Source organism: Protomyctophum bolini (genome assembly GCF_963924005.1).
Source record: "Protomyctophum bolini genome assembly, chromosome: 24".
Classification (NCBI taxonomy): domain Eukaryota; kingdom Metazoa; phylum Chordata; class Actinopteri; order Myctophiformes; family Myctophidae; genus Protomyctophum; species Protomyctophum bolini.
In genome coordinates this window covers 9,312,291-9,334,259 of record NC_137885.1, presented here as the reverse complement: position 1 = coordinate 9,334,259, position 21,969 = coordinate 9,312,291, and the positions used below count along the sequence as shown (strand labels likewise).

Here is a 21,969-nt window from a genome sequence, read left to right as displayed (position 1 = left end):
TGTCTTTATGTTTATGCCACAAAGGCATGTGAGATGCATGGTGCAGAGTTCTGTCTCCATGCCCCCAATTACCCAGGTCTAAGTAGTCACTGATTAGCCCCTCCCCTATAAAGCCTGGTGGCCATGCTGGGCTTTCCTGTTTGGTCTTTCTTTGTTTGCACTGACTGAGCAAAGTAGGAAACTGCTTGACTGCTTGTAATTGTTTTAGCCTAATGTTTCACAGGCATCCCTTCTCTACACATCAGTGTTGATGACCAAATGTGCAGAAAGGTTGCCTTTGTGATCTGTACCTTCATATTGTGGTTCTAACAGAGTTCTACTTATAGGCTTGTCTACGTATCCTTGAGTCACTAGCTCAAAACAGAATGCAGTTCACAAGTATGGAGCTCAGCCTATAATTGATTTGATTGACATGCTGCATGCCATGAGTGTATAAAGTGGTATTTCTTTTTAAATGAAATAAGCTACTCTAAGATGAGCTGTGGTCATAACAGCACTGTTTGAGTTGAAAACTTTAAAGATGTTTAACAGTCTAAAGTGAGAACATATAAAAAATATATACTAATCACAAAACACTTTAGGTTTTGATAAACAGGCTATAGTGCATTTGTTCTCACTTTAAAGTAGTTTTTTTTTCTTTTTCTTTTTTTTAAATTCAGCTTATCAAAGAAGTGCTGTGGTCACAGCACTGTTTGAGAAACTAGTTGAAAACTTTATATCCAACTTAATTGTTTAAATAATAATAAATGTATTAAACAAAACAATTATATTTCTGGTTGATTAAAAGTGCAAAAGTTTTGGTCATCTAAAACTAAGACTAAGAGATGACAATAACTGGTATGCAATGTAATTACATTATGGCAAACTAAACATCTTGTTTGCTCAATGAAAGAGTAAATGTGGGAAACTGGGTAAAAATGTTCCCACAGATGGTTTTAAACAATAACCTAAATCTCAGTTGAGTCGTCATGAACCCTGAGCATCACCTTTAGATTCAATCATTCTGGCAGGGGTAGAGGTGTCTGAAGTGGATTTTCATCCCTTGACCTGTCACCTCTGCATTCAACCTTAAATACAACCTCCAAATTCTTATTAGTGTGAAATGCCTAGTGGCGCAAGAGGAAAGCATAGGTCTCACAAGCTGAAGGTGGTGGGTTTGAATCTTGCTCAGGGTAAACCTTCATTTTTGGGCTTTTTAAGGCAAAGAGCGCCGAAATCCGGCCTCCCTCCTCCCGCTCTCTTTTAGCTCCGGTTGAAAGGGGAGGATCTTTTTAGGAGCCCGCCTCTAGAGGGAAGATCTTTTTTTGGGAGCCTGCCTCCTTGGGGAGGAGCTTAATGAATTTACATATTATGCAAAGAAGTATTTTTTATTTTTTATCTCTTAATTAGGTTGAGTTGTTGTGATTCATTTTAGGTTTTTATAGCTCCCTACCAGCAGTTTTTTTTGACAGTTTTTTTTTAGGGTTGAGTGTTCTTGTTTTTAGTTGTGTTTTTTTTTGTTTTGTTTGAGGGTTTTTGTTTTTAGTTGATATTTTAGTTTGGTTTGAGTGTTCTTGTTTTTAGTTGTGTTTTTTTTTGTTTTGTTTGAGGGTTTTTGTTTTTAGTTGATATTTTAGTTTGGTTTGAGGTTTGAACCTATGGCGTTTGGTTTATGAAGCCTAGTTTTTATCTATTGAGCCACACTGGCATGTAAGCTATAATCGGGAATGTAATACTTAACCCACTTTCGAGAATTTAGATGGACAGTGAAAATGTTAGGTTTGAACCCTGGTTTGAACCCTGTCCCTCTGGTTTCTAAGTTCCAGGTTTATCTTCTGCGCCACACTGACATGTCTGATGTATCGGCGAACGTCTTACTTAACCCACCTTTCGAGAATTTAGATGGACAGTGAAAATGTTAGGTTTGAACCCTGGTTTGAACCCTGTCCCTCTGGTTTCTAAGTTCCAGGTTTATCTTCTGCGCCACACTGACATGTCTGATGTATCGGCGAACGTCTTACTTAACCCACCTTTCAGAAATAAAGAGGCAAAGAGGAAAATGTCCATGCTGGACTTGAACCCAGAACCTTCTGTTTGCAAGGCCTGAATTGTAACCATTGCACCATCATAGCTCATGTGGCATTGATGCTATTGCATGCTCTGCAGTGATAGATTGGATGAAGATGCAAAGAGAAAAATGCTCATGTTGGGTTTAAACCTCAGTGTCTTGCTCAAGGACACTTCGACACCAACTCTGGGGAAGCCCGGGTTTGAGTTGTCATGTGACAATTTTTTTAACCTACAACTTTCGGTTTATAAATCCTTGTCTTTATGTTTATGCCACAAAGGCATGTGAGATGCATGGTGCAGAGTTCTGTCTCCATGCCCCCAATTACCCAGGTCTAAGTAGTCACTGATTAGCCCCTCCCCTATAAAGCCTGGTGGCCATGCTGGGCTTTCCTGTTTGGTCTTTCTTTGTTTGCACTGACTGAGCAAAGTAGGAAACTGCTTGACTGCTTGTAATTGTTTTAGCCTAATGTTTCACAGGCATCCCTTCTCTACACATCAGTGTTGATGACCAAATGTGAAGAAAGGTTGCCTTTGTGATCTGTACCTTCATATTGTGGTTCTAACAGAGTTCTACTTATAGGCTTGTCTACGTATCCTTGAGTCACTAGCTCAAAACAGAATGCAGTTCACAAGTATGGAGCTCAGCCTATAATTGATTTGATTGACATGCTGCATGCCATGAGTGTATAAAGTGGTATTTCTTTTTAAATGAAATAAGCTACTCTAAGATGAGCTGTGGTCATAACAGCACTGTTTGAGTTGAAAACTTTAAAGATGTTTAACAGTCTAAAGTGAGAACATATAAAAAATATATACTAATCACAAAACACTTTAGGTTTTGATAAACAGGCTATAGTGCATTTGTTCTCACTTTAAAGTAGTTTTTTTTTCTTTTTCTGCTTATCAAAGAAGTGCTGTGGTCACAGCACTGTTTGAGAAACTAGTTGAAAACTTTATATCCAACTTAATTGTTTAAATAATAATAAATGTATTAAACAAAACAATTATATTTCTGGTTGATTAAAAGTGCAAAAGTTTTGGTCATCTAAAACTAAGACTAAGAGATGACAATAACTGGTATGCAATGTAATTACATTATGGCAAACTAAACATCTTGTTTGCTCAATGAAAGAGTAAATGTGGGAAACTGGGTAAAAATGTTCCCACAGATGGTTTTAAACAATAACCTAAATCTCAGTTGAGTCGTCATGAACCCTGAGCATCACCTTTAGATTCAATCATTCTGGCAGGGGTAGAGGTGTCTGAAGTGGATTTTCATCCCTTGACCTGTCACCTCTGCATTCAACCTTAAATACAACCTCCAAATTCTTATTAGTGTGAAATGCCTAGTGGCGCAAGAGGAAAGCATAGGTCTCACAAGCTGAAGGTGGTGGGTTTGAATCTTGCTCAGGGTAAACCTTCATTTTTGGGCTTTTTAAGGCAAAGAGCGCCGAAATCCGGCCTCCCTCCTCCCGCTCTCTTTTAGCTCCGGTTGAAAGGGGAGGATCTTTTTAGGAGCCCGCCTCTAGAGGGAAGATCTTTTTTTGGGAGCCTGCCTCCTTGGGGAGGAGCTTAATGAATTTACATATTATGCAAAGAAGTATTTTTTATTTTTTATCTCTTAATTAGGTTGAGTTGTTGTGATTCATTTTAGGTTTTTATAGCTCCCTACCAGCAGTTTTTTTTGACAGTTTTTTTTTAGGGTTGAGTGTTCTTGTTTTTAGTTGTGTTTTTTTTTGTTTTGTTTGAGGGTTTTTGTTTTTAGTTGATATTTTAGTTTGGTTTGAGTGTTCTTGTTTTTAGTTGTGTTTTTTTTTGTTTTGTTTGAGGGTTTTTGTTTTTAGTTGATATTTTAGTTTGGTTTGAGGTTTGAACCTATGGCGTTTGGTTTATGAAGCCTAGTTTTTATCTATTGAGCCACACTGGCATGTAAGCTATAATCGGGAATGTAATACTTAACCCACTTTCGAGAATTTAGATGGACAGTGAAAATGTTAGGTTTGAACCCTGGTTTGAACCCTGTCCCTCTGGTTTCTAAGTTCCAGGTTTATCTTCTGCGCCACACTGACATGTCTGATGTATCGGCGAACGTCTTACTTAACCCACCTTTCAGAAATAAAGAGGCAAAGAGGAAAATGCCCATGCTGGACTTGAACCCAGAACCTTCTGTTTGCAAGGCCTGAATTGTAACCATTGCACCATCATAGCTCATGTGGAATTGATGCTATTGCATGCTCTGCAGTGATAGATTGGATGAAGATGCAAAGAGAAAAATGCTCATGTTGGGTTTAAACCTCAGTGTCTTGCTCAAGGACACTTCGACACCAACTCTGGGGAAGCCCGGGTTTGAGCTGGCAACCTTGCGGAGGAATTGCGGAGTATTGCGGAGGAATTGCGGAGTGTTGCGGAAAAACGATGGGTTATAGCCCATCGTTTTTTGATTTTTTTTAGAAAAATGGCGGAGTATTGCGGAGGAATTGCGGAGTATTGAGGAGGAATTGCGGAGTATTGCGGTGGAATTGCGGAGTGTTTAGGAAAAACGATGGGTTATAGCCAATCGTTTTTTGAATTGTTTCGAAAAATGGCGGAGTATTGCGGAGGAATTACAGAGTGTTGCGGAAAAATTGCGGAGGAATTGCGGAGTGTTGCGGAAAAACGATGGGTTATAGCCTATCGTTTTTTGCATTTTTTGGAAAAATGGCGGAGTATTGCGGAGGAATTGCGGAGTGTTGCGGAAAAACGATAGGTTACAGCCAATCGTTTTTTGATTTTTTTTGAAAAATTGCGGAGTATTGCGCAGGAATTGCGGAGTGTTGCGGAAAAACGATGGGTTATAGCTGGATATTATAGCTAGATGGACATTGAAAATGTTCTTCAGGGGACTTGAACCCTGAATGTCCTGTTTACAAACCCCCGGTTTATCACCTGCGCCACACTGGCATGTAAGGTATAATCAGGAACTCATATTTAACCAGTCTTTTAGAATTTAGATGGACATTGAAAATGTTCTTCAGGGGACTTGAACCCTGAATGTCCTGTTTACAAACCCCCGGTTTATCACCTGCGCCACACTGGCATGTAAGGTACAATCGGGAACTTATATTTATACTAAACACTGCTCATTGAAATATTAAATGAGTGCAGAATAAAGTAGTTCCAAACTAAATCTCATTTGTTGTCATAATGAACCCTAATGATTAGAGATTGTATGACATAAGTTGAATTCTGGGTGGAGTCTGAAACTTTACATACAGATCAACATCAGAATTGATCAGCATTTGGTAAACAAGCGTTCTCTCAGAAACATCCAGAAGGTTCCTTGAGACAATAGAATGCTACATTTCTCTCACACCTCACAGAGCCTCAAAGAACAATGCCAATCACTGCTCTCAGCCAGAGAGCCAGTCTCCTTACCAGCCAACATATTTGACCATTTTTACATAGAATATTGCAAATATGGAATTATGGACAATATCCACGAGACCACACAAGAAAAGAAATACATGCTCAAAATTAATACACTTTTATTTGTGAACCAATGGAATGGTGCAACTGCAATCCATCTTGCACGCAAATGAACGTAATGGGAAATAATATATAGGTGACAGCTGGTGCCACAGCTAGCATGATGGACTGAAGTCGTGTTCTCTGGAGGAGACAGGTTCTGCCCAGTGGCTCCTTACTAAACCCTTAAAACCAATGTTGTCCTCTCCAATGAATTAACCCACTGAAGCATGCTGCTGGGTACATAGGTCTATTTGAGCATGTTGCAAAACAAAAACATCACGAGTTGGAAGCACAGTGTAATTAACCTGCTTTCTGGCAAATGCAATCTTTTTTTTTTTAGTGGCTTCATCTTAACAAAAAACAAATAATTAAGAAAAGTAAAGAAAAAGCAGGCTTCAGAGTCAACTACCAACAGGTGCTTTTACCTTTAAAACTCGGGCTATTAAAATATCAAAACACCAGCTGTCCAGTAACAAATGCCACAAATCAATTTGATCATATTGCAAATAAAAACTACAATTCAAGGTTCACTCATAAAAAATAAAGCACCTAGTTTGTTGTCCGGGGCACATAGCAGTAGCATCAGATATTACAACATGAATTTGGCCTGGTCTGTATTTGTACTGAATGAGATTTTCTACTGTAGAGAAAATAGCAGATATCCAGAGCAGGAGATCCGTTAAAAGATGCGTTAAATCTAGCGTTGAAGATAGTCTTTGCACGTCTCCACTAAAACCACTTCAGTCGTATAACCTAGGTAGGCACATGAACTCTTGCAAAACCAAAACATCCTCTTGTGATCGCCCCAAGAACATCAGCTGAACCAACTTTCCAAGAGTCTCTCTTTGCACACCTGTAAGCCAGGCGCGGCGGAGTGGCGTACATATCACATGAAAAGAATAAACGTCTCGCCCACCATCTTCACCGTCTTTACACAAACACTACGTTTCACTCATTTTGATCAGGAGATACCTGAAGGTTATTAGCACGACATTGCCAAATTCGAACGCCAGAATTTGTTTCTTACACTTTTCAGGTGGGGGAGTGTTTGACTGCGGCCAGTCAGTCACCATGGTTAAAGGAGTGTTGAGGTAGACAATTTTGTCCTAGTGGGGTCAAGGACTGACATTTTCATAGGCTCCCCAGCTAGAGAGGCGCCAGGACACTTCCACAGCTACACACACGCACACACACGCACATATATATACACACACACACACCAGTAGATTCTCAACCTTTTCCATTTCAAGTACCCCCTGTTTGATATGCATTAGGCCACAGACCTTCCATTTGATACCTTTTTCTTTTTTTTTAATCACAGAGACCACAATCTAAACTGTAGGACCCTCAGTGATTTATGTAACTCCCGAGTGTGTGCCAATAATGGGACCCATACCCATTTGGTTCCATATTTGCAGTCGCACTCATATTCTCAAACCCATTTGGGGAGTCTGGCTGGTCCCTGGACCCCGGTGTTGAGAAACAGTGCTGTACTACACACATGGAAGGACAGACGGGCACTTATCCATCCGTCTGTCCGTCCATCCCATACATACACCCTGGGTACCTGTGTGAGCTGGTATAGGCAGAGAAAACCATCAATGGTGACTGGGCCGCAAACCACCGAGATGTGGGAGGATTAAGACACGCACACATATACACACTTTTTCAACGCGCTCTCAGCTTCATAACACTTCGAGGGCGATAGCTTATCTCCAATGTTACTTAGTGGCATGTTCTGTCCGTAATATGATATCTTAATATGTCAGCCGGTACATGAACACGGAGCATTCCCTTTAGTTCCCTCTTTGCTACATTCATTATGTTCTTAAACTGTCACATCACTCTCAATTCACACTCACAAAAAAAGATGTTTTCTTTGACATTTGAAAATCCTGCTGTTAAATTGTGCCTGTGTTCGGTCTAAAATAGAACAAAAAAAAAACTAACGAAGTGAATACAGTATGATACCTGTAAAATGGACTTTCAAATTACAGTTGGAATTGACTGAAGTGACCCCAACCCGGCTCCTTACTGGATGCTAAAGGCGATTTACCATAATGGAGAATGTGAAATGCTTTGTCGCCACTTGGTGGCGCCTTACGGCCGAGATAAGCTCCAGTCACAGTTTACCCTCTTCTACCTTGAGTGAAAATGACCCACATTTTATCCCCAAACTCAAATCTTTATTCCTAAACCTGGGTCACAACCCTAAATCTCAACATGTACAATGTCAACAAACTAAAAACAAAACAAACAAACAAAAGAACAGGGCGTTAATAAAATGAGTCAAACAGCAGAGGGAAAGCACTTTAAAAGGACAAATACTTGTTTTCAACTGAACACAGGAGATAATACTAGCTTAATGCAAGCTTGTTAAGCCAAACAAAAAGAAGCTTTCAACAGCCGTTATTTGCTAAAAAATAAAATAAACTGAATGGGGGTGGGGGGTGGGGGGGGGGGGAAGAAATCCAAATGGTTTCCATTTCAGTATCTCCATTTCCCTTTGCTCGAGGGTAAAACGAGTGTAGCGGCGGCTAGGTTGGTTCTCTGTTCCAACTGCAGAGTGGCTTTAATGTAGGCGCTCCGTGGCGTTCGGGGACTTTGGCAAAGACGGACGAGGCGGCTGCAGCTCATCCCCCCCCCCCACCCCCCTTGATTCGTTGTCACGTGGGTTATGGGGGGGGGGGGGGGCAGGGGCGGGAGGGCGGGGTTAGGACAACAGGGGGAGGAGTCACAAGGGACGGCAGTCTCCGTTTTGTCCATGAAAAGCGAGTGCCAGGCTGGATGAGAGGAGAGTGGGAACAAAGTGGCTCCCAAACTTTTTTTTAGCCTGTGACCCCAAAAGAGAGATTACACGTTCCCCCCCCCCCCGCGGGAGCCCAAACTAGTGAAAATAGCAAGATCTAACAAGCTGATCTACAAGCACACAACGCGGTCGCGTTGTGTGCTTGTAGATCAGCGATTTCTTTCACTGTGCGTAGAGGGAGGGCGGGCGGCAGAGGCAGAGGCAGCTGTCCTCTCTCTCTCTCACATGGACTCGAACTCGTCGATGCGTTGCTTGGTGTTTCCCGAGCGGATCTGCCGCAGCGTCTTGTACTTGTCTCGGCCCGCCTTGACGTTCTCGGCGTGCAGCATGTCGTTGGCCGTCTTCTTGGTCTCGTCGCGGGCCTGGGCCAGCTCCGAGCTCAGCGTCTAGGGGGGAGAGAAGAAGAAGGAGGAGGATTGGATTCCATTACGTTACGTTACCGCCGACGTTTGGGTGTCTCGACGTGTTTGCAAATTAACATGTCACTGTAGTCACATTCAGTGCTTCTTGACATGAACTTTTTGAGGCACTTTCTAAAGTCCTCTTAGTTTCATATCCGTTTGAAAGTTGTGGCGTGAAAACGAGCGTTTGGTAAAATATCACCACTTTTCCCACGGAATTCACACAGTTCAACATTTTCTGTCAAGAGACAAGAAAATGAAAACGTCCATGTCTGCTCACGATAAGGAAGAATAAGCTCATCATAATGCAAGTCTAGTCTAGTCGTCCACGGAATGTGATTTTATTTATTTTTTAATTTATAAACTTTTCCTGCATATTTCATTAACCCATTTTGACCCGAGATCACATTCTAAAAATGTCTTCCACGTCCCAACAGTTTTCTGAAAAAGCTATATGTTTCTATGTCAGTGGTTCTTCAAATTTTCAAAAAATAGCAGACCTACAAGCTCGTGGCGCGCCTATGAGCTTGTAGATCTGCTATTTTTCAATAGCTATAAAGCATAACATAATGCCAACACCAAAAGGGGTTCCCCGCCCCAAAATGGGGTTAAACGGCACGTTTACAGTAACAGTACCTGCAGCTGCTGTTTGACGCGCTCGTTCTTCTGGGCCTCGGTGACGCGCTCCTCCTCGTTGCGCAGGTCGTGGTCACTGACGCCCTCGTTGGACAGCTCGGCGCTCTGGCTCTCGGCGCTCTCGTCCTGCTCGTCGTTCTCGCCGCCCGCCGGCACGGCCGCCACCGCCGGGAAGGTGCAGGTCATGGCCGTCTTCAGCTCGCCCTTGGTCTTCTCCAGGTCCTCCTGGGCTGAGATGGCCTGGGAAGGGAAGGTGGAAAGGGTTAACATAGGGGCTGGGCAATTCACCCATTTAGAGGACCGAGACCAGTTTCTACAAATGTGACCAAATTTGACTGAGAGACTGCCATTGGATTTTTTTCATGTCATATGAAAGCAGGGGATCATAGCTTCAAATTGACATATTGGTTGTCCAGTTTGACCCACCAGTTTTGGAGATATGGCTTATAGGGTAATGTCTTGCAGAGAAACAGCGAGTTGAAAAAAACAGGCTTGAAAGGTTCACTTCTGTGGTCTCTAACATTACACCTATAGCTACATGTTTGGGCCTTTATTTCATATTTACATGTCAATTTCTGCTCTGACACTTATTTCAGACATGCTCTAGTATGTGAAGAGTCTGCCTGTGCTATTAACTTATTTAGGGAAAAAAAACGTTTTTCTCCTCTGGTGAAAAGCTGTAATTTGCGTCATCTAAATCTTGATCAAACGTTTTCATGTCAAGGACCCACAGAATTATCTGGCAGCGGACCCCCATCTGAACATATGTTGTTCCAGGGACACACGCAGAAGCAAAGATAGGAGTTAAAATGTTTGCTGTAAAAGAATATACATTCAAATGCGTTGCGTTAGATTTTCACCATTAAAAACAAATAGCAGATCTACAAGGTAAGGGTGCTTATGGGTAAGGGTGCTATGAGCTTGTAGATCTACTATGTTTTCAATAGCTAAAGTTTAAAATAATGGTTAGTGGTTAAAAGCTACATAAGGTGACACAGATGCATCCCGAGGCCGATTCTACAAAATGCCTTCTAAATCAGTAGTTCTGATACTTTCAACAGACACACTATGGAGAGCAGTTTACCTTGTGTTGCCATTCTGACGCCTCCTCTTCCTTTTTCCTCTTGGCTTCTTCCAGGACGGCAATCTTAGCCGTGAATTCACCCAACTCGGTAGCCTTGGGAGTCACACACACACATACACACAGGTTAGAATTATTATCTTTGTAGGGACAGTGTGCGTGTGTGTGTGTGTATCTTTTGTGAGGGATGCATGTCTGTTGTTCTACTCTGTGTAGGGACCAAAATACTGAAATTATACTGGCCATGATACCTGCAGTACATGATACTGACCATGATACGGTCATGATACTGACATGATACTGACATGATACCGACTATGATACTGACATGATACTGACATGATACTGACCATGATACTGTCATGATACTGACATGATACCGACTATGATACTGACATGATACTGACCATGATACTGTCATGATACTGACATGATACTGTCATGATACTGACCATGATACTGACATGATACTGACCATGATACTGTCATGATACTGACCTTGATACTGACATGATACTGACCATGATACTGTCATGATACTGACATGATACTGACCATGATACTGTCATGATACTGACCATGATACTGACTATGATACTGACATGATACTGAGGGTGGTACAGGCTTTAGTTTAGACGTACTATTGGTCCGACTGTCATTACCGACAACCTACCTCAAACGCTAACCATAACCATAACCCTAACCCAACCTACCTCAAACCCTAACCCAACCATAACCCTAACCCAACCTACCTCAAACCCTAACCTAACCTAACCATAACCCAACCTACCTCAAACCCTAACCTAACCTAACCATAACCCAACCTACCTCAAACGCTAACCTAACCCTAACCCAACCTACCTCAAACGCTAACCTAACCCTAACCGCAAGCACGGAGCAGCGCATGTCCAGCCGTTGTTTCCGTATGTCGGTCCGTTGGTGTGTCTATAATCTGCGTGCCCACTGAGTGCAATATTGGTACCACTACCAACAAAGAGGAGCCGGTGCATGCACACACACACACACACACACACACAATGTGGATAACCCCACCATACACAGTTACACACACACACACACACACACACACACCAGTTGCTCCTGGTTCTTCATCTGGTCTACAGCCTGTCTGGCCAGCTCTGCCTTGGCCTCCTCTGCAACGCGCTTCTCCTTCTCCAACCTCTCGGCGTCCTCCTTCGCTCTCCTCCTCTCTTGGTCCAACTCCAGAGCACGCCGCGTCTGCTCCTCTAGTTCTGCACACACACGCACACACGCACACACACACGCGCACACACGCACACACACGCACACACGCACACACACACACACACACACACACACACACACACACACACACACACACACACACAGTCAGTTATGTGCCTATTATTATTATGGATTAAGGAAAGCAAATAAATGTTCGAAAATTGAACAAATATACGCCGCCAGCGCTGTGGGCGCTGGTGGCGTGTCCTCTCCTCCGCGTCATGGACTATAAGAACCAAAAAGAACTGAACCGGTTCCCATTGGGAACCAACCGGTGGAAAAGGGGCCACAGAGGAAACGCCTGACCACAGACAATCCACTGAATGCTCAAAGTTCAGGTTGTGTGGGTGAAATTGAGGTCATAGAACCCAAACGAAAATCGACAAATCAAAAAAACTAATGAAAATGAATGTCATGTGCAGGTTTACCTTTCTGTGCTCGGAGCGTCTGCTCCTCGATGTGTCTCAGTCTCTCGATCAGCTCGTCCTTCTCCCGTTCTATCTTCTCCTTTTCCTTCTCCGCATGCTCTCTCTTCTTCTTCTCGTTCTCCAGCTGAGCCCTGTGGTGGTTTTACAGTAGGAGTTTAGTAGGTACAGTAGTTTATTGCACCGATTCTCAAATCCCATTCTGGGGCGGGAACCCCTTTTGGTGTTTTAACCCATTCTGACCTGAGATCAGATTCTAAAAATGTCTTCTACATCCTGACAGTTTTTTGAAAAATCTACGTTTCTATGTCAGTGGTTCTCAAAAATAGCAGCCCTACAAGCTCGTAGCGCGCCACTCAGTGGAGCGCTATGAGCTTGTAGATCTGCTATTTTTCAATAGCTAAAGCATAACATGATGCTAACACCAAAAGGGGTTAATGTCATGGACATCCAAATTGTATTTAGCCATTGACCATCAGATTTATTATTATTATTAAAAAAATATATATATATATTTCAAATATATAAAAAAAAGTAGTTGAAAATGTCTCCAGATTTCATGGAAGACTATTTCATAATTAATTTAATAATACAATTTAGGTGACGCTACCCTCTAGTGGCTGTTTTATTTATAACCACTCACAATATAGAGATGAAAATGGCATTACTGATTGATTGTGTGTGCGTGTGTGTGTGTGTGTGTGTTCTTGTCTATGCAAATATCAATATTTGTCTTTTTTTCCCACCCAGACACTGAATAAGGGAATAGGTGAAACTCGCAGCGTAGCTTGCAGTCTGCAGAGAGAGATATATATCTCTCTGCAGACTGCAAGCTACGCTGCGAGTCCCCGCACAGTAGCTGGCCTTGCGAAATCACAGAGCTATATAGCTCTGTGATTTCGCAAGGCCAGCTACTGTGCGGGGGCCACACACAGCACAGTATTTTATTCCATTGTTTTGATAGCCTATACATTTTCCATATTTTACTTTATTTTTCATCATTCAGAGTCTCGTGTACAGTGTACACGTCCGAGCAGATCAAGCAGAATGTCCTGTTTGTCAGTACCCCCACACCCCCCCCCCCCCCCTCCTTATACACACTGTATACAGCAGTCTGTATACTAAGTGGGGTCCCAGGGGGGACCTTGAGCTCCCCAGCTAAATGATAGTTTGGAACCAAAATTAACCCTGACATTTAACCCTGTAACCTCTGTAACTCAGAGTGTATACAAATGGAACTTAACGGGTCCATTTGGTTCCATTTGTACACTCTTGAGTTACATCAACATTGATTTTACAATATAACTTGGGGTCTCAAGAGGTATAAATGCCATTAAATGGGGGGGGGGGAGGGGGTGTCCGTAGACTAATGCATGTCAAACTGGGGGTCCTTAAAAAGGTTAACTTTGAAAAACAAAGAAGGGACAATGTCCATGACATTAACCCATTTTGACCCATTCACTGCTAGAGCCATAAACATCTTCTCTATTGGGGGTCCCTGGCATATCTCTTCAATTGGGGGTCCGCGGGCTAATTAGTGTCAATTTGGAGGGCCTTGACAAAGTTTGTGAACCACTGACATACGGGATCTTATGTACTCTGCGTGCGTGTGTGAGTGCGTGCTCTCCAGTACCTCTCCATCTGCTTGTGATGCTTCTCCTCTCTGGCCTGAGCCTTCATCTGTTGCACCTCGATGGTGTCCGGCTTCCTCCTCCTCATGTACAGCTCGTGGTTGCCCATGCAGAGCGCCAGGATGCGCTTGTTGATCCGCAACCTCGGCGCGTAGAACACAAAGTCCTGCGGTCAAACCAGGGGGGCAGTCAGAGATATTTTGTGAAGCCACTAAGGAAATGAAAGTTCATATAATGGCCTGTTGTGGCGCTGTCACTGGACCCAGAAAAACCCATAGCCCCATAGAAGTCCATGTATTTTGGCCCAACTTCACCTAGACTGTATTACCTTAATAAACATGGTCATGAATACTTTTTGCTTCCAGTCACTAGTTTAAAGTCTCATTTCTAATGTCATAATATTCTTTTTGGAAAATTATGGTCCCATTTATAAAAAGAATGACCATAAAGTCGCACATGTTTCGAGGGGCGTGGCTACCGTTACAGTCTATGAACGGGATCCCCCACCCACTCGAGTCAAAATAAAAACCAACGAAGAAGAAGGGGGAAGTCCCGCCTCGTTGTCTGGGCCAGCCAATGGCCAGCTGGCCTGAGCTGGGCCAAAACGGATCTAGAAAGATGACGACTTCCATTGCAAGGACTGACAGGCTTCATTTTACCTTCATGTTAGACCCGCGGAACGCTTTGTCCATATTTGTTACAGTCTATGGGTCAAACACACACCACACACACACACACACACACACACACACACACACACACATTACAGTCAGAGCATAGAAGTCAGATTGCTCCAGGGTTGGTTTTGTGTCTATACGGAGTAGGGAACTATCTTAAGACGCGCCACCTTACCCACTAAACGTTTTTGCCATGTTTTACGATTTTGAACAAATAGTTCAAAAGGCTGATATACGAAGCGAAAGGACCTTGCCGTGTCTCCTGGCCTAGGATAGGTACCCTAAAAGAAACACACCGTAATCCTGGTCTCTAAACTGCCTCCCCCTGGCTAAACCTGATGGAGGGGAAAGGAACTATGGTTGGAATAACGTGTTCCTTCCACATCCAACCAGGAAAACTCCCCCCTGTCAGGTGTAAAAGAGCAACGTGGACACTCATGCATGAAGGAAGCATGAGTTCAAGTCCGTTGCTCTCCCCAGGTTGGCTTGGCGGAGGGTGTGTAGAGTGCGTGTAGAGATTAGATAATGAAAAGTAAAAAAATAAAAATAAAAGCTGATATACAAGCTCACAACGTGTCGATGTAGATCGGCTAGTTGAACATGTTCGAAATGTTTTTCAAATATTTTTAAACGTTTTTCAAAATAGTAAAGTATGGCTAATAAGTTTAGGTATAATAAAGGGGTACGGCAAGATAGGGCCTAGAATGTGTTACACTTGGACTAAATAAAGCGTGAGTTTAATTAGAAGTATCCTACACAAGTCATTAGGGTCTGGCTCAAGGACACTTTGATACGATGACTGAACGGACCGACGGTGAACCATCCGATTACCAGAAGATCTCTCTACCCACTCAGCTACTACAGACACCCCTAAATGATTGTTATACATTACTGTATAGTGTACCATGTAGTATTGTGTTTACATTACTTCTATATATATATATATATAGTGGTTTACTCACAGGAGCTTTCTTGTCAATGGGTTTGATGACAAACTTCTTGTCGTTGAAGGAGATGTTTCTAATCTCACTCCAGGGGAAACCGATCTTTGGCGTCAACCTGTGGAGGAGAAATGGTCATCGATTGACTTCACAATGGTAGATGTACTAAATGCTCCTGGCGCACGTTCTTTCTCTGCGATTGTGACCATTTCGTGGCAATTTATAACCAAAAGATTGCATGTCATGCATTGTTTTTTTTATTTTAGGATTAGAGGTGAAGTTTTGTTGTATCTGCACATCATCATGTTGGTTATGTGGTCAAATGTATGCCGACCATGAACATAATATGGAACCGTTTAAAAAACGGAAAGATATAGAAATGGGTCTGTGGTGAATAAAATATTAAGGCTGTGAGATACAAAATAATAATAATAAAATAATCCTAAAACTGTCTAACTCACATGTGTCACACAGGTCTATTAACTCTGGTCTTAAGTGTTACATGAGAACAACATGCAATCTCACATGAAATGAGCAAGGAGAAAACACTTGAGCCATTCAGCCAGCAGATGGCGATGAGCACTATACTATGGCAACAGACGGGGAAAGGATGAGGTCGTGGAAGTCATCTTTCAGTGTGGCATTTTGTCAGCAACATTTCAGATCAAGAGAACCTTTCGGTTGTCCAGCATACACAAGGTGTGACTTGCCTTGCAGGAAGGCCTCGGGCTATTTTAAAACAAACTGATTTCTCATGGGTAAGAGTCAGTCCCCTTGTACTAAAAAAAAAACCTCCCACACAATCTGGAGCACAGCAGGGATCAAAGCGAAGAAAGAAAAAAAAAACTGAATCTCACGACTATTTTGTTACGCCCAAGTTCCAATCTGCGATTCGTGAAACAGAATGAAATGTGCCACTCACACAATTGCAAAAAAAATGTAACATTATATTTTTTGTATTAACGTTCTAAACCCGTGTTGTTGCCGTTTACTTTTATGGAATATCCAAGACCATTGGGGTTCATGGAAAATGCTTATTGCTAGATCCCTTAGGTCTGGTAAAGATTACCAGACAAATCCCTTAGCGTTATGCCCCGATTAATACTTGGTCGCGCACCATGTCGCACACCATAAATAGCCTCCCTTTCTCCTTTACAGAAAGCCAAGAGTGCTTCTATCTATGGTATCCAAAGTGAGTTGAAATCAGTCACGGTGACTGAGAACTTTAATCCGTGATGACATTTAAGGCCTGGCATTATCCTGGGACTGCTGAGGTGTCTGTCGATCACTTAAAGTGTTAAGTTAACCACTGACATCTTAAGAACTATAGCCTCGGCTCATGGCGATGATGCAATGAATACATCATGCGTTTCGTGAGGAGAAAAACACCACCTTCGCCCCCTCACTCATTTTCGTTCATGGAAATTTTCAATGTGGGGGAATTTTTTGTGATCCGATTTGATTTGCACATGCAGTATCATATAGACAGAGGACCTGCCACATACAGTATCATAGACAGAGGACCTGCCACATACAGTATCATAGACAGAGGACCTGCCCCAGCCACATGCAGTATCATAGACAGAGGACCTGCCCCATGCAGTATCATATAGACAGAGGACCTGCCACATACAGTATCACATAGACAGAGGACCTGCCCCATACAGTATCATATAGACAGAGGACCTGCCACATACAGTATCATATAGACAGAGGACCTGCCACATACAGTATCATATAGACAGAGGACCTGCCCCATACAGTATCACATAGACAGAGGACCTGCCCCATACAGTATCATATAGACAGAGGACCTGCCCCATACAGTATCATATAGACAGAGGACCTGCCCCATACAGTATCATATAGACAGAGGACCTGCCACATACAGTATCACATAGACAGAGGACCTGCCCCATACAGTATCATATAGACAGAGGACCTGCCACATACAGTATCACATAGACAGAGGACCTGCCCCATACAGTATCACATAGACAGAGGACCTGCCCCATACAGTATCATATAGACAGAGGACCTGCCACATACAGTATCATATAGACAGAGGACCTGCCACATACAGTATCATATAGACAGAGGACCTGCCCCATACAGTATCATATAGACAGAGGACCTGCCCCATACAGTATCATATAGACAGAGGACCTGCCCCATACAGTATCATATAGACAGAGGACCTGCCCCATACAGTATCACAGACAGAGGACCTGCCCCATACAGTATCATAGACAGAGGACCTGCCCCATACAGTATCATAGACAGAGGACCTGCCCCATACAGTATCACAGACAGAGGACCTGCCCCATACAGTATCACAGACAGAAGACCTGCCCCAGCCACATACAGTAACATAGACAGAGGACCTGCCCCATGCAGTATCATATAGACAGAGGACCTGCCCCATACAGTATCATATAGACAGAGGACCTGCCCCATACAGTATCATATAGACAGAGGACCTGCCCCATACAGTATCATATAGACAGAGGACCTGCCCCATACAGTATCATAGACAGAGGACCTGCCCCATACAGTATCACATAGACAGAGGACCTGCCCCATACAGTATCATATAGACAGAGGACCTGCCCCATACAGTATCATATAGACAGAGGACCTGCCCCATACAGTATCATATAGACAGAGGACCTGCCACATACAGTATCATATAGACAGAGGACCTGCCACATACAGTATCATATAGACAGAGGACCTGCCCCATACAGTATCACATAGACAGAGGACCTGCCCCATACAGTATCATATAGACAGAGGACCTGCCACATACAGTATCATATAGACAGAGGACCTGCCACATACAGTATCATATAGACAGAGGACCTGCCACATACAGTATCATAGACAGAGGACCTGCCCCATACAGTATCATAGACAGAGGACCTGCCCCAGCCTGCGCCATGAGGACACATTTTAGCCCCTTTCACAAATTGCCATACATTTTCTCCTCACAGTCACAACGTGCATCACAAGTACGTCGAGTGCGACAGCTTATAAAACAATTTCAAACGATAAAAAGCAATACAATAAAAAAAAGCTTGTAGTTCATCCGTCACACAAATGAACCTTAACGTTCGCCTCCAATGCCATAATAGGGCAACAAAAAAAAGCAGATCTTCAAGCTCACGTGTTGAACGAGACGCGTTGTGAGCATGTAGTTTGAGATTTGGTGTCATGGGAAACAAACAGAAGAGGGCCAAGGATAGGCTCCTGGGGGGTCATGAATAAAAATAAATACATATATTCTGATATTCTATATTTTTGTGTAGTCGTTTAGTTGCACTGTTGTTGGTCCACAACTGATACAAGCCTTGTGTTTAACCCATTTTGGCCTGACCTCGAAATTTAAAAAGATTCTTCTAAATCCTGACAGTTTTCTGTAAGGATTTGCGCCACATTTTCACGATTTTTTTCAAAAATAGCTATACCTACAAGCTCGTAGCACGCAACTCGGTGGCGCGCTATGAGCTTGTAGATCTGCTATTTTTCAATAGCTAAATTATAACATAATGTTTAAAACACCAAAAGCGGTTCCCGCCCCTCGTTGCACTGCCTGTACTGTAACAACCATGAATCAAATATATCTACAAAGTAAAAAAGTAAAACAATGGTTCCCAAACCTTTTCATGCCAAGGAGTCAAGGACCCCCTGATTGACACTTATTAGCCCGCAGACCCCCATTTGAAAAACATATGCCAAGGACCCCCATCAGGGAAGAATGATATGACTCTAGCAGTAGGGATGTGTAAATGTGTCCAAAATGAAAATCGATTTGTATAATTCAATATTAACGATTAATCGTTTTTATTTTTCTATGGATCTTACAAATAAATAAATCTTCCCCCCCCCAAGGGGTACCTAAGCCAAAACAGTTTGGGAACCCCTGATGTAGATGATTAACAATAATTTTAACTCTTTTAATAAGGGTCCATTTGCCAAATCCTCATCCAAAAGATGGAGTTATAGTAACCAAATGGCATAAGGTTACTACACTAACTCCATCTTTTGGAGGAGGATGAGGACCACCTGGAACCCCCTCAAGGACCACCGGTGGTTGACCAGTGTTGAGCCAATACATCACCATAGTACATTTCCAACACCTGCTAAATCCTCCAAGCTAAATCACCCATCCCTATCTAGCAGTGATTTTCTCAACCCGTTTCATTTCAAGGACCCCCCATTTTGACATGCATATTAGTCTATACCGACCCCCATTTAATGGCATTTCTATCTCTGGGACCCCCAATTTATATTGACAAATCAAACTCCAAGAGAGTACAAATGTGGTTACATTTCTACACTCTCAGAGTTACAGACCCATAAGGGTCCATTTTGGTTCCAAACTATCATTTAGCTGGGGGACTGACCCCCATGGAACTCCCTCAAGGACCCCCCCTGCAGGGGGTCCCCCGGACGCCCACTTTGAGAACCACTGAAGTAAAAGGTTTTTCCCAAGGGACTGGGGAAGCCTGTGGTCCTCCATGTGCCCTCCTACCACGTTACCAGAAGGAACAAGAAGCCTTTCGTCCTCCATGTGCCCGGCTCCTCCACGTTACCAGAAGGAACAAGAAGGCAAGGTCAGAGGGAAGGATGCGGGTTATTGTTGGAAAGGGAGGGGCTCGCCCTCCCTCCAGAGGGGGACAGACAGGGGCCAGGAGCAGCGGAACAGACACAGGAAACGCTGTCAGAGTCCAGATTAAAAGCCATTCTTCTCTTCCATAAATTGGGGGTGGGGGGGGGACACAGGAAAGACCCCCCCCCCGGGCTCTCCCAACACACACACACACACACACACACACACACACACACACACACACACACACAATGGGCAGACACTCTTCCTCTGTCACGGTCTCTCTCTCCTCTTTCACTGCTAAATATAAGGCCGGGCTTAACCTCTTCAACCCGGGGCCGCCGTCCCGACTCCGGCCATGTCATAAAAGGGGCGAAATGTTCCGTTGAAAATAGCAAGCTCACGGTGCTTCACCGACTGCATCGCAACAGGCTCGTAGATCAGCAACTTTTTGGTGAAGAGATTCGGTGTAGTCAGTGGGTAAAATGAGGGGACCAAAGAATTGGCCCCTGGGGGACTACGGCTCTGTAAGGATATAGGGTTTAAGTGCTTATTAACGTCTTGCACATTGAACTTCTTCTTTTCAGATCCGTTTCCACAGCCACGGTGAGGCACAACCTCCATCTGTGATCATGTCGGCATGTGACAATTTATGGACGTGCGGCCCCGGCTGGCAAATCGATAGCAATCCAAAATGTAATTTGTTTTAGTGTAGCTGACACAACGCCCCTGTTCCCTGGACGCTGAACAAGAGTGTATACATACATCACTGATGAAATCATGTGTACTCATTGAATTATACATTGTAGATCTGCGTGTTTTACAGAGACATTTCCAGCACATTATATAAGACTATACCGTTCTGCTAATAATAACCCAATGTAACCCTACTTCCAAAGTTCCACATACTCGCGCGCACATACAATCTACACGTTTTCTGATCTCATGTTTGGAAACGTCATGTTTTACCTCACTTTTACCTCCGTTAACACCCCGAGCGCACATGCCGTTGCTAGGCGGCGCCTTGCTCAGCCCCTCCCGACCCGTTCCGCGTGCACCCATGACTTCCTTGTTTACAGGCCCGACAACAAGGGAAGGCGGTTGTTTGTTTCAGAATAAAAATCTCCCTCATCTGCTCGGCACTCTAGTGCCTTTATTCTGAAAGATTCCCCCGGCACCAGAAGTGTTCATTATGTGTTGTATTGAGGACTTTGAATAATAAGCCACCATTAGGGTTTCCTTTCCCACCTGCAAATAACTGTTTAATGATGTGCGAATGAATAAACTAAAAAACACAACACAACAAGTTCTGCTACTCTCAGTCTCACTGGTGTACACACACTAAACCGATTCCCACCAGAACCCCCCCCCCCCCACACACACACACACACACACTAAACCCATTCCCACCAGAACCCCCCCCCCCCACACACACACACACACTAAACCGATTCCCACCAGAACCCCCCCCCCACACACACACACACACACACACACACACACACACACACACACACACACACACACACACACTAAACCGATTCCCACCAGAACCCCCCCCCCACACACACACACACACACTAAACCGATTCCCACCAGAACCCCCCCCCCACACACACACTAAACCAATTCCCACCAGAACCCCCCCCCCACACACACACACACACACACTAAACCGATTCCCACCAGAACCCCCCCCCCCCACACACACACACACACTAAACCAATTCCCACCAGAACCCCCCCCCCCCACACACACACACACACACACTAAACCGATTCCCACCAGAACCCCCCCCCCCCACACACACACACACACACACACACACACACACACCAAACTGATTGCCACAGAAGTTTTCCTAGAGTCTGCCCACACTCAAAGCTCAGCTCGGCCCACCACCCCAAAACCTCTTCATGACAATGTGGTGTTG

At 43.6% G+C, this 21,969-nt stretch overlaps 1 protein-coding gene across 1 annotated transcript in view; it reads right to left on the bottom strand.

The window, feature by feature from the left end:
- Positions 1-5,556: 5,556 nt before the first annotated feature.
- LOC308311571 (radixin) overlaps positions 5,557-21,969 on the bottom strand; it is a 43,158-nt gene continuing 26,745 nt past the window's right edge. The window contains exons 9-15 of the mRNA XM_080758308.1: positions 15,445-15,541; positions 13,808-13,971; positions 12,178-12,308; positions 11,576-11,736; positions 10,487-10,579; positions 9,403-9,642; positions 5,557-8,751 (exon numbers count right to left, since the gene is read on the bottom strand). Coding sequence (XP_080614434.1) covers positions 8,587-8,751; positions 9,403-9,642; positions 10,487-10,579; positions 11,576-11,736; positions 12,178-12,308; positions 13,808-13,971; positions 15,445-15,541 — 1,051 coding nt within the window. The 3' untranslated portion in view covers positions 5,557-8,586. The remainder of the gene's footprint in view (positions 8,752-9,402; positions 9,643-10,486; positions 10,580-11,575; positions 11,737-12,177; positions 12,309-13,807; positions 13,972-15,444; positions 15,542-21,969) is intronic.